Source organism: Panulirus ornatus, chromosome 9 (genome assembly GCF_036320965.1).
Source record: "Panulirus ornatus isolate Po-2019 chromosome 9, ASM3632096v1, whole genome shotgun sequence".
Lineage (NCBI taxonomy): Eukaryota > Metazoa > Arthropoda > Malacostraca > Decapoda > Palinuridae > Panulirus > Panulirus ornatus.
The window spans coordinates 38,245,990-38,263,585 of NC_092232.1; the positions used below are offsets into that span (position 1 = coordinate 38,245,990).

The 17,596-nt window shown below is 43.8% G+C and overlaps 1 protein-coding gene across 3 annotated transcripts in view; it reads right to left on the reverse strand.

Annotated features, from left to right (window-relative positions):
* LOC139750351 (alpha-1,6-mannosyl-glycoprotein 2-beta-N-acetylglucosaminyltransferase-like) overlaps nucleotides 1-17,596 on the reverse strand; it is a 326,509-nt gene that overhangs the window by 26,996 nt on the left and 281,917 nt on the right. For all 3 annotated transcript variants that reach the window (XR_011713113.1, XM_071665040.1, XM_071665038.1), the window contains one exon: nucleotides 9,310-9,545. Coding sequence is in view for 2 of the 3 variants with exons in the window: in XM_071665040.1 (XP_071521141.1) it covers nucleotides 9,310-9,545 (236 nt within the window). In the remaining variant the exon portion in view is untranslated. The remainder of the gene's footprint in view (nucleotides 1-9,309; nucleotides 9,546-17,596) is intronic.

Here is a 17,596-nt window from a genome sequence, read left to right on the forward strand (position 1 = left end):
TACACATGCCTTACATCCTCGATAAAAACTTTTCACTGCTTCTAACAACTTTCCTCCCACACCATATATTCTTAATACCTTCCACAGAGCATCTCTATCAACTCTATCATATGCCTTCTCCAGATCCATAAATACTACATACAAATCCATTTGCTTTTCTAAGTATTTCTCACATACATTCTTCAAAGCAAACACCTGATCCACACATCCTCTACCACTTCTGAAACCACACTGCTCTTCCCCAATCTGATGCTCTGTACATGCCTTCACCCTCTCAATCAATACCCTCCCATATAATTTACCAGGAATACTCAACAAACTTATACCTCTGTAATTTGAGCACTCACTCTTATCACCTTTGCCTCTGTACAATGACACTATGCACGCATTCCGCCAATCCTCAGGCACCTCACCATGAGTCATACATACATTAAATAACCTTACCAACCAGTCAATAATACAGTCACCCCCTTTTTTATATATATTTTTTTTTTTTTGCTTTGTCTCTGTCTCCCGCGTTTGCGAGGTAGCGCATGGAAACAGACGAAAGAAATGGCCCAACCACCCCCATACACATGTATATACATACGTCCATACACGCAAATATACATACCTACACAGCTTTCCATGGTTTACCCCAGACGCTTCACATGCCCTGATTCAATACACTGACAGCACGTCAACCCCGGTATACCACATCGATCCATGGGGCTGTTAGGGAGGTAAATGCAAGGTGAATGCAAGAGTTTTGGAAAGAGGGGCAAGTATGAAGTCTGTTGGGGATGAGAGAGCTTGGGAAGTGAGTCAGTTGTTGTTCGCTGATGATACAGCGCTGGTGGCTGATTCATGTGAGAAACTGCAGAAGCTGGTGACTGAGTTTGGTAAAGTGTGTGAAAGAAGAAAGTTAAGAGTAAATGTGAATAAGAGCAAGGTTATTAGGTACAGTAGGGTTGAGGGTCAAGTCAATTGGGAGGTAAGTTTGAATGTAGAAAAACTGGAGGAAGTAAAGTGTTTTAGATATCTGGGAGTGGATCCGGCAGCGGATTGAACCATGGAAGCGGAAGTGGATCATAGGGTGGGGGAGGGGGCGAAAATCCTGGGAGCCTTGAAGAATGTGTGGAAGTCGAGAACATTATCTCGGAAAGCAAAAATGGGTATGTTTGAAGGAATAGTGGTTCCAACAATGTTATATGGTTGCGAGGCGTGGGCTATGGATAGAGTTGTGCGCAGGAGGATGGATGTGCTGGAAATGAGATGCTTGAGGACAATGTGTGGTGTGAGGTGGTTTGATCAAGTAAGTAACGTAAGGGTAAGAGAGATGTGTGGAAATAAAAAGAGCGTGGTTGAGAGAGCAGAAGAGGGTGTTTTGAAATGGTTTGGGCACATGGAGAGAATGAGTGAGGAAAGATTGACCAAGAGGATATATGTGTCGGAGGTGGAGGGAACGAGGAGAAGTGGGAGACCAAATTGGAGGTGGAAAGATGGAGTGAAAAAGATTTTGTGTGATCGGGGTCTGAACATGCAGGAGGGTGAAAGGAGGGCAAGGAATAGAGTGAATTGGATCGATGTGGTATACCGGGGTTGACGTGCTGTCAGTGGATTGAATCAGGGCATGTGAAGCGTCTGGGGTAAACCATGGAAATCTGTGTAGGTATGTATATTTGCGTGTGTGGACGTATGTATATACATGTGTATGGGGGTGGGTTGGGCCATTTCTTTCGTCTGTTTCCTTGCGCTACCTCGCAAACGCGGGAGACAGCGACAAAGCAAAAAAAAAAAAAAATATATTATATATATATATATATATATATATATATATATATATATATATATATATATATATATATGCTTGTGGCATGAGAAGAGTGGGAGGTGGGTTGATTAGAAAGGGTAGTGAGTGGTGGGATGAAGAAGTAAGATTATTAGTGAAAGAGAAGAGAGAAGCATTTGGACGATTTTTGCAGGGAAAAAATGCAATTGAGTGGGAGATGTATAAAAGAAAGAGACAGGAGGTCAAGAGAAAGGTGCAAGAGGTGAAAAAGAGGGCAAATGAGAGTTGGGGTGAGAGAGTATCATTAAATTTTAGGGAGAATAAAAAGATGTTCTGGAAGGAGGTAAATAAAGTGCGTAAGACAGTCGAGCAAATGGGAACTTCAGTGAAGGGCGCAAATGGGGAGGTGAAAACAAGTAGTGGTGATGTGAGAAGGAGATGGAGTGAGTATTTTGAAGGTTTGTCGAATGTGTTTGATGATAGAGTGGCAGATATAGGGTGTTTTGGTCGAGGTGGTGTGCAAAGTGAGAGGGTTAGGGAAAATGATTTGGTAAACAGGGAAGAGGTAGTAAAAGCTTTGCGGAAGATGAAAGCCGGCAAGGCACCAGGTTTGGATGGTATTGCAGGGGAATTTATTAAAAAAGGGGGTGACTGTATTGTTGACTGGTTGGTAAGGTTATTTATTGTATGTATGACTCATGGTGAGGTGCCTGAGGATTGGCGGAATGCGTGCATAGTGCCATTGTACAAAGGCAAAGGGGATAAGAGTGAGTGCTCAAATTACAGAGGTATAAGTCTGTTGAGTATTCCTGGTAAATTATATGGGAGGGTATTGATTGAGAGGGTGAAGGCATGTACAGAGCATCAGATTGGGGAAGAGCAGTGTGGTTTCAGAAGTGGTAGAGGATGTGTGGATCAGGTGTTTGCTTTGAAGAATGTATGTGAGAAATACTTAGAAATGCTAATGGATTTGTATGTAGCATTTATGGATCTGGAGAAGGCATATGATAGAGTTGATAGAGATGCTCTGTTGAACGTATTAAGAATATATGGTGTGGGAGGCAAGTTGTTAGAAGCAGTGAAAAGTTTTTATCGAGGATGTAAGGCATGTGTACATGTAGGAAGAGAGGAAAGTGATTGGTTCTCAGTGAATGTAGGTTTGCGGCAGGGGTGTGTGATGTCTCCATGGTTGTTTAATTTGTTTATGGATGGGGTTGTTAGGGAGGTGAATGCAAGAGTTCTGGAAAGAGGGGCAAGTATGAAGTCTGTTGGGGATGAGAGAGCTTGGGAAGTGAGTCAGTTGTTGTTCGCTGATGATACAGCGCTGGTGGCTGATTCATGTGAGAAACTGCAGAAGCTGGTGACTGAGTTTGGTAAAGTGTGTGAAAGAAGAAAGTTAAGAGTAAATGTGATTAAGAGCAAGGTTATTAGGTACAGTAGGGTTGAGGGTCAAGTCAATTGGGAGGTAAATTTGAATGGAGAAAAACTGGAGGAAGTGAAGTGTTTTAGATATCTGGGAGTGGATCTGGCAGCGGATGGAACCATGGAAGCGGAAGTGAATCATAGGGCGGGGGAGGGGGCGAAAATCCTGGGAGCCTTGAAGAATGTGTGGAAGTCGAGAACATTATCTTGGAAAGCAAAAATGGGTATGTTTGAAGGAATAGTGGTTCCAACAATGTTGTATGGTTGCGAGGCGTGGGCTATGGATAGAGTTGTGCGCAGGAGGGTGGATGTGCTGGAAATGAGATGTTTGAGGACAATGTGTGGTGTGAGGTGGTTTGATCGAGTAAGTAATGTAAGGGTAAGAGAGATGTGTGGAAATAAAAAGAGCGTGGTTGAGAGAGCAGAAGAGGCTGTTTTGAAATGGTTTGGGCACATGGAGAGAATGAGTGAGGAAAGATTGACCAAGAGGATATATGTGTCGGAGGTGGAGGGAACGAGGAGAAGTGGGAGACCAAATTGGAGGTGGAAAGATGGAGTGAAAAAGATTTTGTGTGATCGGGGTCTGAACATGCAGGAGGGTGAAAGGAGGGCAAGGAATAGAGTGAATTGGATCGATGTGGTATACTGCAGTTGACGTGTGGACGTGTGTGTGTATACATTTGTGTATGGGGGTGGGTTGAGCCATTTCTTTCGTCTGTTTCCTTGCGCTACCTCGTAAACGCGGGAGACAGCGACAAAGCAAAATGAAATAAATAAATAATATATATATATATATATATATATATATATATATATATATATATATATATATATATATATATATATATATTTTAGCTTAAGCCTTGTAACCAATTTATCCCCAGTCCCCTAAGGGAGGATGAACGACTGGTCTGACTGTGGACCGATCACCGTGATAGGATTCGAACCTACACACGGCTCTACCAACACTCTTCTCCAAGTTCGCCTGCCGTTATTCAGACCCAACAAACTGAAGTCACGATCTGAGTTCCTTAAGAGATGCCATGATGAACCAGCGCTTCCCAGATCCATCCTGACGCAACCGTTGTTGTTGATGTCTGGTCGAAATACAAGTGTCACTTTTCTAGAACTCAAAATTATGTCGAAGAACCAACACGGTTTCCGCTACAGAAGATCCAGAAGATCCTGCCTGACGAATTTGCTGGAATTTTCTAATGCTGTTTATCAGAATTGGAATGAAAAAATTACCCGTTTGATGTAATATATTGAGATTTCCAAAAGGCTTTTGATAAAGCACCTTACATTAAACTTTTACATAATCTCAAAGCACACGGAATCAGTGAGGAACTCTGTACATGGATCCGAGACTGGCTTACCGTAGGAAAGCAGTGTGTAGTATTGAACAGCGAAGCCTCACATTGGCTAGACGTAACGAGTGGTGTGCCACAGGGATCGGTCCTAGACCCAATTCTTTACATAAAATAAAGTAATTGATCTAAAACTCTCTCATATCTTAGATCTCCAAATCTGCTGACGAACACTACACTAGGAAGTAGAGCTGTAAACAGGCGGGACTACGAAGTAATTTAAAGAGATCTTAACTCACCAGCAGAGTGTTCAGACACATGGCAGATCAAGTTTAATGGAGACAAGTGTAAAGTTATGCACTTTGGAGACCAGAATATACGTTACGACTGCAAACTATTCGGAAACTTTCTAACTAGAGTAAATGAAGAAAAGGACCTTGGAGTTGTCATTAGCAATAATTTCAAATAAAGTAAACAGTGTCAAGCAACAAGTAAAAAAAAAGGCAACCAAATGTTAGGTATCATAGCCAGGAACATAGATCATAAGACACCAGAAACAATTCTCACACTTTATAATTCTATAGTAAGACCACATCCAGAATATAAAGTCCAGTTTTGGTCCCCAAACTATCAAAAAGACGAGGAAAAATTAGAGAAAGTACAAAGACGCGACTAAATTGATCCCATCCCTTAGAGATCTGGCCTACGAAGAGAGGCTACAACGAGCGGATTTCTTCTCTCATAGAAAACGTAGACTTTGCAGCGACTCAACCCAAGTGTTCCAAATTCTGAAACAAGTTCGATAAAGTAAAGCACGAGCATCTTTTCGAAATACAAGAAAATACGGATACCAAGGCAAATGGAATCAAACTCAAAGCTTAAAGATATAATACGGACGAGGGAAAAAGCCTTTTTTTCTTATGTGTTGACCACTGGAATAAGTTACCGTCAAACGTAGTGAATGATAAAACTATAAATACCTTCAAAAGTCGTTTAGACAAATATTTTATGAATTCAGTTATACTTTGAGAAAAACGCCAGAAATAAATGTATAAATGACAGTGGTAACGGGGACACTACAAGGCTAATGTGCAGCAGCGGGGCGTCGGTAATAGCTTAGAAAAGTACTGAACGTAATTACATTTTTGATAAATAATTTTTTTTTCAGACTAACCAAAATTTACAAACATTTCTCTCTTTACTTAACAATATAATGCCTTCTATAAACGTTATTGTGGAAATGGAATATAATTGTTTGTTCCCATTTTCAGATTTAATGATCCATAGGGATAGAAATATGTTTAAGTTTAGAATATACAGAAAACCCACCAGTGTTTGATCTTATATTCATTATTACTCAGCCCAACAAGACAGAGTGACACTATCATCATTCCAGTTTATGTTCCTCAAGGCATTACGTATTTGCAGTCCAGAATTTATTGATGATGAGTTTGAGAAGATGTATTACGTTGGATCTGAGTTAAAGTACCCTAGATCTTTCATTGATAAATCCCTTAACTTAGCAAAGAAATAACCTTATAGAGTTAAACCCAAACCTCCCCTTGATACCAAGAATCTTTTAGTTCTCCCTTTTGGTAATAATTTTACATTACTTCCTAGGTTGCTAAATTCTATAATGTAAATGAAGCGACCAGCAATAACAATACTATAAAAATCATCTTAATCAAAAACTTACTAGAGAATTCTATGGGCTGTGTCTACAGAATCACTTTTAAGAATTGTAATATTTTTTACGTAGGGTAGACTGTTAACGATCTTTACGTTAGACTTAGGCAACATAAATATAGTACAAGAACAGGACAAGAATCAAATGCTTAGTTTAATCACGTAAAAAATGATGACCATTGTATTGGAGTAACGCTAATTCAGTTATCAACTGTAACTATTTTACCACAAGAAGAATCACTGAAGCTTCTGGTATTAAATATACAAAGAATGGTAACATTAATATTAGTGAAAATCTATACAAACTGGATAGCTTTGTCATAGGCAAAATTAATAATCAGTTCCCTCTCCTGTCCATATAATATAGATTTTATGACAAGCATGATGCCAGACTCGAACACCACCAACACGAACACCACCACCTGGTAACGCTTGTGTATCAATGCGTCGTAGCTACGTGTCTTCCCTGTATATCAACTGACCATCCTACATATTCTATTTCATTCTGTAGTTGTATCTCCCCTGATGATGTCATCGTCACACGACAGTGCACCTGGGTACGTATCATGTTTCACTCTCTCTCTCTCTCTCTCTCTCTCTCTCTCTCTCTCTCTCTCTCTCTCTCTCTCTCTCTCTCTCTCTATGTATATATATATATATATATATATATATATATATATATATATATATATATATATATATATATACATATTGCCACTGCTTGATCGCCGTTTCTCGCGTTAATGACGCAGCGCCAGGAACAGACTAAGAAAGGACGCAACATTCATTCATTACCTGTTATATGTAATGCACCGAAACCAAAGCTTCCATTACAGCACATCGTTACAATTTACTCTATCCCATAAATGCCTTTCACCCTCCTGCATGTTCAGGCCCCGACCGCTCAAAACTTTTTCACTCTATCCTTCCATCTCCAATTTGGTCTCCCGCTTCTCCTTCTTCCCTCCATCTCTGACATATATATTCCTCTTTCTCAGTCTTTCTTCACTCATTCTCTCCGTAAGTCCAAACCATTTCAAAACGCCCTCTTCTGCTCTCTCAACCACACTCTTTTTATTACCTCAAATCTCTCTTAACCTTTCATTACTTACTCGATCAAACCACCTCACACCACATATTGTCCTCAAACATCTCATTCTAACACATCCATCCTCTTCCTCATGGTCTTATCTATACTATAGCCCACGCCTCGCACCCATATAACATTGCTGGAAATACGGCTCCTCCAAACACACCCACTTTTGTCCTCCCAGATAACGTTCTCTCCACACATTCTTCATCGCTTCCAGAACCTTCGCCCCTTCCCCCATCCTGTGACTTACTTCCGCTTCCATGGTTCCATTCTCTGCTAAGTCCACTCCCAGATATCTAAAACACTTAGCTTCGTCCAATTTTTCTACTTTCAAACTTACATCCCAACTAACTTGTCTCTCAACCCTGCTAAACATAATAACCTAGCTGTTATTCACATTTACTCTCAACTTTCTCCTTTCACACACTTTTCCAAACTCAAGCACCATCCTCTGCAGTTTCTCCCTCGAATCAGCCACCAGTGCTGTATCATCGGCGAACAACAAGTGACTCACTTCCCAGACCCTCTCACCCCAGCAGACTGCACACTCGCCCCTCTATCCAAAGCCCTTGCATTTATCTTCTTAGCCACCCCTTCTAAAAGCAAAACAACAACAACAACAACAACAACAAAACCAGTGGGACATCACACATCCCTGCCTCAGACCGACTTTCTCCTGGATGTTTTGGTTCTCAATGAAACGAAGCTCAATGGTAAAGGGGAAGAATGGTTTGGGAATGTCTTGGGAGTAAAGGAAAGGGTTGATGAACGAATGTGGCCTTTTTTGCCTTTTCCTGGCGCTACCTCGCTGGAGGGGGTGGGAAATGGTATTTCATGTGAGGCGGGTTGGCGACGGGAATAGATGAAGGCAGCAAGTATGAATATGTACATATGAATATATGTATATGTCTGTCTATGTGCATGTATGTGCGTTTATGTATATACATGTGTATGTGGGTGGGTTGGGTTATTCCTCGTCTGTTTCCTTGCGCTACCTAGCTGACGCGGGAGACGGCGATTAAGTATATGAATATATACACATTATGGTTTATGTCACCATATTCGATAACGTAGTTAACGTACACTATGGATTATGTCACCAAATTTGACAACGAAACTTCGTCACTAGAAGTACTTAATCCTCTAACCACCCATTAACCTATTCTCTAACTGCTCCTTCCACTCATCTGGCCACAACATGGGTGGATCACCACCTCGGGAAAGCATCTCATCATGGTACTCGCTCTCTAAGAAGGGCGCGCTAGGCGGGAGGGCGGGTGGCTGGGTCTGCTCGCTCAGGCACGAGTGAAGAAGCAAACTCCTCAGCGATGATCTTGTTCCGCCGGAATTAAAGGCCTGAGGACTGAGTGAGGGAGGGAGGGAGGGAGTGAGTGAGTGAGTGAGTGAGGGAGGGAGGGAGAGAGTGAGTGAGTGAGGGAGGGAGAGAGTGAGTGAGGGAGAGAGTGAGTGAGTGAGTGAGTGAGTGAGGGAGGGAGGGAGAGAGTGAGTGAGTGAGGGAGGGAGGGAGGGAGTTAGTTCGTCGTGGGGTTAACGTTGCTCGGCTCTGGCACCAGACAACCGAGACGGTTATTTTCATGTTTGACAATTTTGACTGAGTTTCCTGTGATCTTGTTGCTCTGTTTCTCATCCAATGCCTTCAATGTTCTACCTAATCTACATCTACCCACCTGCTTATCTACCTTTTACGGATACACCTCCCTTCCTACCTACTTATTGACCCAATTACCTACCTTGTGTTGGCACACCTACTCACACGATCACCTACCTGTCCACCTACTCACTTAGCCAGTTTCCTACCTACATCGAGAACAGCACCTGATGATGTACGTGTCCGTGACTGAGGGGCACTTGAGGCAGGAGTCAGTCGTGTGTAGCCCGGGAGGCGAGAGGGACAGCAAAACACAGGAGGACTACCAAGCGCACCCAGCCTTGTGGTAGCTCAGCCAGGCACGAGAAATGAGGGAGACCACGTCCTACCTTGCGGTTCTCCCTTCCTCTCCCCGACTTACCTGTTGACGTTCCAGGAGCAGTCTCTTGGGTCCCTGCCTGGGTAAGAGAATGGGTGAAGCTGTATGGAGAACGGGAAGAATATCTGCATGACGCGGAACTCCGTGATGTTCCTGACGAAGGCGTTGATGGCGGGGTCCCACAGGTCGTGGCTGAAGATGACCAAAGCCTCCTGCAGGCCCCGCACCTTCCTCATGCTCTCCACCAGGTAGCGTAAGTTCTCCAGCCGGTTGTGTACCTGTCCGTACACTGTAAAGGTCAACTGCCTGTCATTTTGCTCTGTATACGTACATACATACAGCAATCTCTCTCTCTCTCTCTCTCTCTCTCTCTCTCTCTCTCTCTCTCTCTCTCTCTCTCTCTGCACACACACACACACACACCACACACACATACATACACATACAAACATATCTACGTTCCTATTTGTTCGTTGTTTCCCGCTTTAGTGAGGTAGCGTCACGAACAGAGGAAGAAAGGCAGCAACTGCTCACACCCATTCTCTAGCTGTCATGTGTAATGCATCGAAACCACAGTTCCCTACCCACAACCAGGCCCCACAGACCTTTCCATTGTTTACCCGGCTTTTTCATATACTTGGTTCAGTCCACTGACAGCACGTCGCCTCCTGTATATAACAACATTCCATTTCAACTCATCCTGGGCACGCCCTCCATCCTCCTCCATGTTCAAGCCCCGAGTACTCAAAATCTTTTTCAATCCATCTTTCCACCTCCAATTTGGTTTTTCCCTACTCCTTGTTCCTCTCATTTTAACACATACACTCTTTACCAGTCTCTCACTCATTCTCTCCATATATCCAAACCAATTTCAACACGCCCTCTTCTGCTCTCTCAACCACATTCTTTTTATTACCACACATCTCTCTTACCCTTTCATTACTTACTCGATCAAACCACCTCACACCACATAATGTCATCAAACATTTCATTTCCAACACATCCACCATCCTCCGCACTACCCTATCTATAGCCCATGCCTCGCATTCCTATAACATTGTTGGGACTACTGTACCTTCAAACATAACCAGTTTCGCCCTCCCAGATAACGACCTCTCTTTTAACACATTCCTCAATGTTCCCAGAACCTTCTTTCCCTCACGCACCCAAGGACTCACTTTCGCTTCAATGATTCCATTCGCTGCCACGTCCACTCCCACGTATCTAAAACACTACTTCTGGCAAATTTTCTCCATTCAAACTCACAACCAAGCTAACCTGTCTCTTTGGACTGTTAAACCTAACAACGCATTTATTCACATTCACCCTAAACTTTCTCCATTCACACAACCTTAAAAACTCAGACATCAACTTCTGCAGTTTCTCACTCGAATTTGCCGCCAGGCCACCAAACAACGGATGAATCAGTTCTCAGGACCCCTACAGACTGCAAACTCGATCCTCTCTCCAGAGCACTCTCATTTATCTCCCTAACCACCCTATCCATAAAAAAAAATCAAACAGCCAAGGTGACATAACACATCCCTGCCGTAGACTGACCTTCACTGGGAACCAATCACTCTCTTCTCTTCCTATTCGCACACACGCCTTACTTTCTTGATAAGAACTTCTCACTGCTTCTAACAGCATTCCTCTTACACCATATATTCGTAAGACCTTCCATGAGGCATCCCTATAAACCCTATCGTATACTTCCTCCAGATGCATAAATGTAGCATACACATCCATTTGTTTTTCTATGTATTTCTCACACATATTCTTAACAGCAAATACCTGATCCGCACATCTTCTACCACTTCTGAAACCACACTGCTCGTCCCCAATCTGATGTTCTGTACATGTCTTCACTCTCTCAATCATCAAATTCCCATACCACTTACCAGGTACACTCAACAAACTTATGCCTCTATGAATGAACACTCACCTTTGTGCCTCTTGTCTGAATACAGTAACACTATACATGCATTCCCCCAATCTTCAGACACCTCACTATCATCCATACATACACTGAAAATCCTAAATAGCCAATCAAAAGCATAGTCACCCCCTCCCCCGCTTCCTAAAGAAATTCAACAGCAATATCATCCACTTCAGCCACCGTGCTACACTACACTTTATTAAAGGCTTGTACCACCTCTTCTCTCTTCACACACACACACACACACACACACACACACACACACACACACACACACACAAAAGCTCTCACTCCTCATACCAAACTAAACGCTCTACCACTGCCACACTATCATCAAACACATTGATGGATCGGCTGAATGCATGTATAAATGCCATGTGAAGGCATGGGGGACAAAGGTGAGTGTTCACACTACACGGGTATATGTACTACTTTTCCCTTCTTGTCGAAAGAAGGGAAAAGTAGTACATATACCTGGTAAGTTGTAAGGGTACTTGAAGTGGTGATTGAGAGGGTGAAGGGATTTACATAACATCAGAGTTGGGAGGGAAATATGTGGTTTCAGAAGTGGTGGAGGATGTGTGGATGAGGTATTTGCTTTGAAGAATGTATGTGATAAATACTTAGAAAGACACATGGATTTGTCTGTGGCATTCATGGATCTAGAGAAGGCATACGATAGAGTTGACATAGAAGCCGTGTGGAAGGTCTGACAAATGTACGGTGTGGGGGGAAAGTTTGAGGCAGTAAGAAGTTTTTATCAAGCGTGTAAGCAATGTTTGCCAGAAGGTACAAAGGTTAGGGAGTGGTTTCAGGTGAAGGTGAATCTCCGGCAAGGGTGTGTGATATCACCATGGCTGTTTCATTTGTCTATGGATGGAGTGGTGAGGGAGGCAAATGCAAGGGTCTTGGAGAGAGGGGCGAGAATGCTGTCTCTAAGGGTTGAGGGTGCTGATGACACAGCACCGGTGGCAGATTTGAGTGAGAAACTGCAGAAGTTGGTGTCTTAGTTTTGGAGAGTGTCTGAAAGGAGAAATTTATAGGTGAATAAAATCAGGTTATTAGGTTTATATGTAGTGTGGGTCTGAATGGAGGGAGTTTGAAGGAGGTGGATTGTTTTAGATACATGGGAATGAGAATGACAGCGAATATAACCATGGGAGGTGAAGTGAGCTAGAGGTTGGGTGGAGGGACGAAAGACTTGGATGCAATGAAGAATGGAAAGAAACGTCCTTGTATTTAAGAGTAAACATGGGTATGTCTGGTGATGCAATAGTCCCATCAGTGCTACATGAAAATGAGGCGTGGGCCTGGACAAAAATGTAAATGTAAAAAATGTACATTAGATGAATATGTTGGAAATGAAATGATTGAGTGTAAAGTCTGAGCGAATAAGAAATGTAAGAGAGAGGTGCGGGAGTAAGAGGAGTATGTATGTGAAAATTGAAAAAGGTGTGCTGAAATGGCGAGGACATATGGAGAGGATGAACGAAGGCAGAATGACTAAAAGGGTGTGCAGTGTCAGTAAAAATCCTTGTCCACCTCCCCATTTATTTTCAAAGACGATGTCACACTTACGTTTCATTACTTTATCATCTCTCCTTTGACCTCTATTACATCTGCAAAGGTCTGGGCATGGAATGGGCAAGGTTTCTGAAGTATTCCAGGTCAATGTTTTGGGTCCATAGGGTCTTGATCTCCTGAAAGAGGCGAGACCCTGATGAGGCGTTGCAGAAGCAAGCTGGATTTCCTTCTAGTTCCAACAGGTCTTGATTGGGTTAAGGTCTAAGGGAGTTACCATGCCTCTCCAGCAGTTGAATATTTTTCTCTGATAACCAGTTTTTTCACCTCTCTCGTCTCATGGCAGAGAGCACTATCCTGCATAAAGTGATCACACCCGTGAATCTCATAAGGAAGCAGATGGTCCTTAAGCACCTTAATGTATTGCTGCCCTTCATTGTAGTATTTCTCGGTAAGAACTACAATCTTCCCCTACCCACTGCACCAATAAAGCAACCCGAGGTCACCACACAATCTGGGTGTTTCACCGTCGTCAATGTGAGATGAGAGTCATACCGGCTGACACCCTCCGGCCTCCTCACCCTCCCCGGCTTCTTCCACTGATAATTGTATTTCTTTGCAAATCAAGTCGTTTGCGTTTCACTGTCCCGGTAAGAAGGGGTTTGGCAGCTGTCTTGCGGTAGGGAATGTGAACGTCTTTTTGCAAGCGATGTTGCATGGTTCTTGGAGAGACATTTCCTAGATGTTTAGGATGGCATTTCTTGAGTTCGGCAGCTGAAATGTGGGATTGAGAGGGACTCATTCAATACTTCTCGTTTAGGACGTTATTTGTAAGTCTAGAAGTCTTCCTTGGGCGACCCGGGATATGTTTTGGTGGTGGGATGACGTTGTCAAGGAAGCCACGAGCGCTGGCGAGCAGGCGCATGATCGTGCGTTCTGAGGGCCCATGTGCCTAGAAATCTCACTTGTACCCACATTTTCTTGCTTTCTGACGAGAATTCAGGTTTTCTCTTCTTTGGGATAGTAAGAACCAACCATCTTGTAGCACAGGTGAAACGGCCAGAAGCGAAATTCCCAAAACAAAGTGGCAGCGGAGGAGTAAAGGAAGAACCTCCTCCCGTGAAGATAGTCTGGTCACACTGTGGCTTCGTAGACGGGAATGTTGTTGTCAATATTGACGCCAGTGGTGATGGTCGTGGACATCCGTCCATGGAGCTGGTGATCTCCTTCATGAGGTTCCCACCTTCGCATCCTGTGGCACGCCACACGAGTGGGGCGAGAAGGTGTATGTATGTATGTTCTTCCTCTCTACGGCTCTTCTTGCCTATGGCAATGACTCTCATTCCCTATGGCTATGGCTCTTCCTCCTTATGGCAATGGCTCTTACTCCCTATTTGCTATGGCTCTTCTTCCCTATGGCAATGGCTCTTCCTCCCTATGGCAATGGCTCTTCTCCTCTATGGCAATGGCTCTTACTCCCTATTTGCTATGGTTCTTCTTCCCTATGGCAATGGCTCTTCCTCCTTATGGTAATGGCTCTTCCTTCCTATAGCTATGGGTCCTCTTCCCTATGGCAATGGCTCTTTCTCCCTATGGCAATGGCTCTTCCTCCCTATGGCAATGGCTCTTCCTCCCTATTTGCTATGGGTCTTCTTCCCTATGGCAATGGCTCTTCCTCCCTATGGCAATGGATCTTCTTCCCTATGGCAATGGCTCTTCCTCCCTATTTGCTATGGCTCTTTCTCCCTATGGCAATGGCTCTTCCTCCCTATGGCAATGGCTCTTCCTCCCTATTTGCTATGGGTCTTCTTCCCTGTGGCTATGGCTCTTCCTCCCTATGGCAATGGCTCTTCCTCCCTATTTGCTATGGCTCTTCTTCCCTATGGCAATGGCTCTTCCTCCCTATGGCAATGGCTCTTCTTCCCTATGGCAATGGCTCTTCCTCCCTATGGCAATGGCTCTTCTTCCCTATGGCAATGGCTCTTCCTCCCTATTTGCTATGGCTCTTCTTCCCTATGGCAATGGCTCTTCCTCCCTATGGCAATGGCTCTTCCTCCCTATTTGCTATGGCTCTTCTTCCCTATGGCAATGGCTCTTCCTCCCTATTTGCTATGGCTCTTCTTCCCTATGGCAATGGCTCTTCTTCCCTATGGCAATGGCTCTTCTTCCCTATGGCAATGGCTCTTCCTCCCTATTTGCTATGGCTCTTCTCCCCTATGGGTATGGCTCTTCCTCCCCATGGCAATGGCTCATCCTTCCTATTTGCTATGGCTCTTCTTCCCTGTGGCTATGGCTCTTCTTCCCTATGGCTATGGCTCTTCCTCCCTATGGCTAAGGCTCTTCCTCCCTATGACTATGGCTCTTCTTCCCTATGGCTTTTTTCCTCCCTATGGCTCTTCTTCCCTATGGCAATGGCTCTTCCTCCCTATTTGGTACGGCTCTTCTTCCCTATGGCTATGGCTCTGCCTCCCTATTGCAATGGCTCTTCTTCCCTATGGCAATGGCTCTTCCTTCCTATGGCAATGGCTCTTCTTCCCTATGGCAATGGCTCTTCCTCCCTATTGCTACTGCTCTTCTTCCCTATGGCTATGGCTCTTCCTCTCTATGGCAATGGCTCTTCCTCCTTATGGCAATGGCTCTTCCTCCCTATGGCAATATCTCTTCCTCACTATTTGCTATGGCTCTTCTCCCCTATGGCTATGGCTCTTCCTCCCTATGGCAATGGCTCTTCCTCCCTATTTGCCATGGCTCTTCTTCCCTATGGCTATGGCTCTTCTTCCCTATGGCTATGGCTCTTCTTCCCTATTTGCTATGGCTCTTCCTCCCTATGGCTATGGCTCTTCCTCCCTATTGCAATGGCTCTTCCTCCCTATTTGCTATGGCTCTTCTTCCTTATGGCAATGGCTCTCCCTCCCTATGGCTCTTCTTCTCTATGGCAATGGCTCTTCCTCCCTATTTGCTGTGGCTCTTCTCCCCTATGGCCATGGCTCTTCCTCCCTATGGCAATGGCTCTTCCTCCTTATGGCAATGGCTCTTACTCCCTATTTGCTGTGGCTCTTCTTCCCTATGGCAATGGCTCTTCCTCCCTATGGCTATGGCTCTTCTGTGACGAAAAATGAACTAAAACATCAATCCCATTCCATAACTAACAATCTCCATTTCAAATTTCTATAACCAAATATTGTACAACAATTACATCATCTAACCGTTCCATTATTTCCTTCGCTTTACAGCATTACTATTCTATTTCTTTTACACAACTGACCATCCACTGCTCACCACACCACGCATCACTAGTCTATTGACATGGAAATGTTATATCTCACCTTCAGTTCCCTGAGGAGTATATTACTATTGTGTCCAAGGTCAACACCTTGTTTCTCTTGACTCCAAGGCAAGTGTTTCTGTGAGTCCAACTTAGTCCCTGTCTCCCGCGTTAGCGAGGTAGCGCAAGGAAACAGACGAAAAGAATGACCCAACCCACCCACATACACATGTATATACATAAACGCCCACACATGCACATATACATAACTATACATTTCAACGTATACATACATATACATACACAGACATATACCTATATACACATGTACATATTCATATTTTCTGCCTTCGTCCATTCCCGTCGCCACCTCACAAAACTTTCCATGATTTACCCCAGATGCTTCGCATGCCCTGGTTCAAGCCACTGACAGCACGTCTACCCCAGTATACCACATCCTTCCGATTTACTCTACCCCTTGCGCGCCTTTCACACCCCTGTATGTTCAGGCCCCGATCACACAGTCTTTATCACTCCATCCTTCTACTTCCAATTTGGTCTCCCACTTCTCTCATTTGCCCTCTTTTTCACCTCTTGCACCTTTCTCTTGATCTCTTGCCTCTTTCTTTTATACAGCTCCCAGTCATTTGCACTATTTCCCTGCAAAAATCGTCTAAATGCCTCTCTCTTCTCTTTCACTAACAATCTTACTTCTTCATCCCACCACTCACTACCCTTTCCAATCTGCCCACCTCCCACCTTTCTCATACCACAAGCATCTTTTGCGCAAGCCATCATTGCTTCCCTAAATACATCCCATTCCTCCCCCACCACCCATCGGTCATTTGCTCTCACCTTTCGCAATTCTGCGTTCAATCTCTCCTGGTACTTCCTCACACAAGTCTCCTTTCCAAGCTCACTTACTCTCACCACTCTTTTCACCCCAACATTCTCTCTTCTTTTCTGAAAACCTCTACATATCTTCACCTTCGCCTCCACAAGATAATGATCAGACATCCCCCAGTTGCACCTCTCAGCACATTAACATCCAAAAGTCTCTCCTTCACGTGCCTATTAATCAACACGTAATCCAATAATGCTCTCTAGCCATCTCTCCTACTTACACACATATATTTATGTATATATCTCTTTCTAAACCAGGTATTCCCAATCATCAGTCCTTTTTCAGCACACAAATCTACAAGCTTTTCACCATTTCCATTTACAACACTGAACACATCATGTACACCAATTATACTCTCAACTGCCACATTACTCACCTTTGCATTCAAATCACTCATCACTATAACCCGGTCTCGTGCATCAAAGCTGCTAACACACTTACTCAGCTGCTCCCAAAACACTTGTCTCTCATGATCTTTCTTCTCATGACCAGGTGCATAGGCACTAATAGTCACCCATCTCTCTCTATCCACTTTCAGTTTTACCCATATCAATCTAGAGTTTACTTTCTTACACTCTATCACATACTCCCACAACTCCTGCTTCAGGAGTAGTGCTACTCCTTCCTTTGCTCTTGTCCTCTCACCAACCCCTGACTTTACACCCAAGACATTCCCAAAACATAGGGTGGGGGAGGGGGC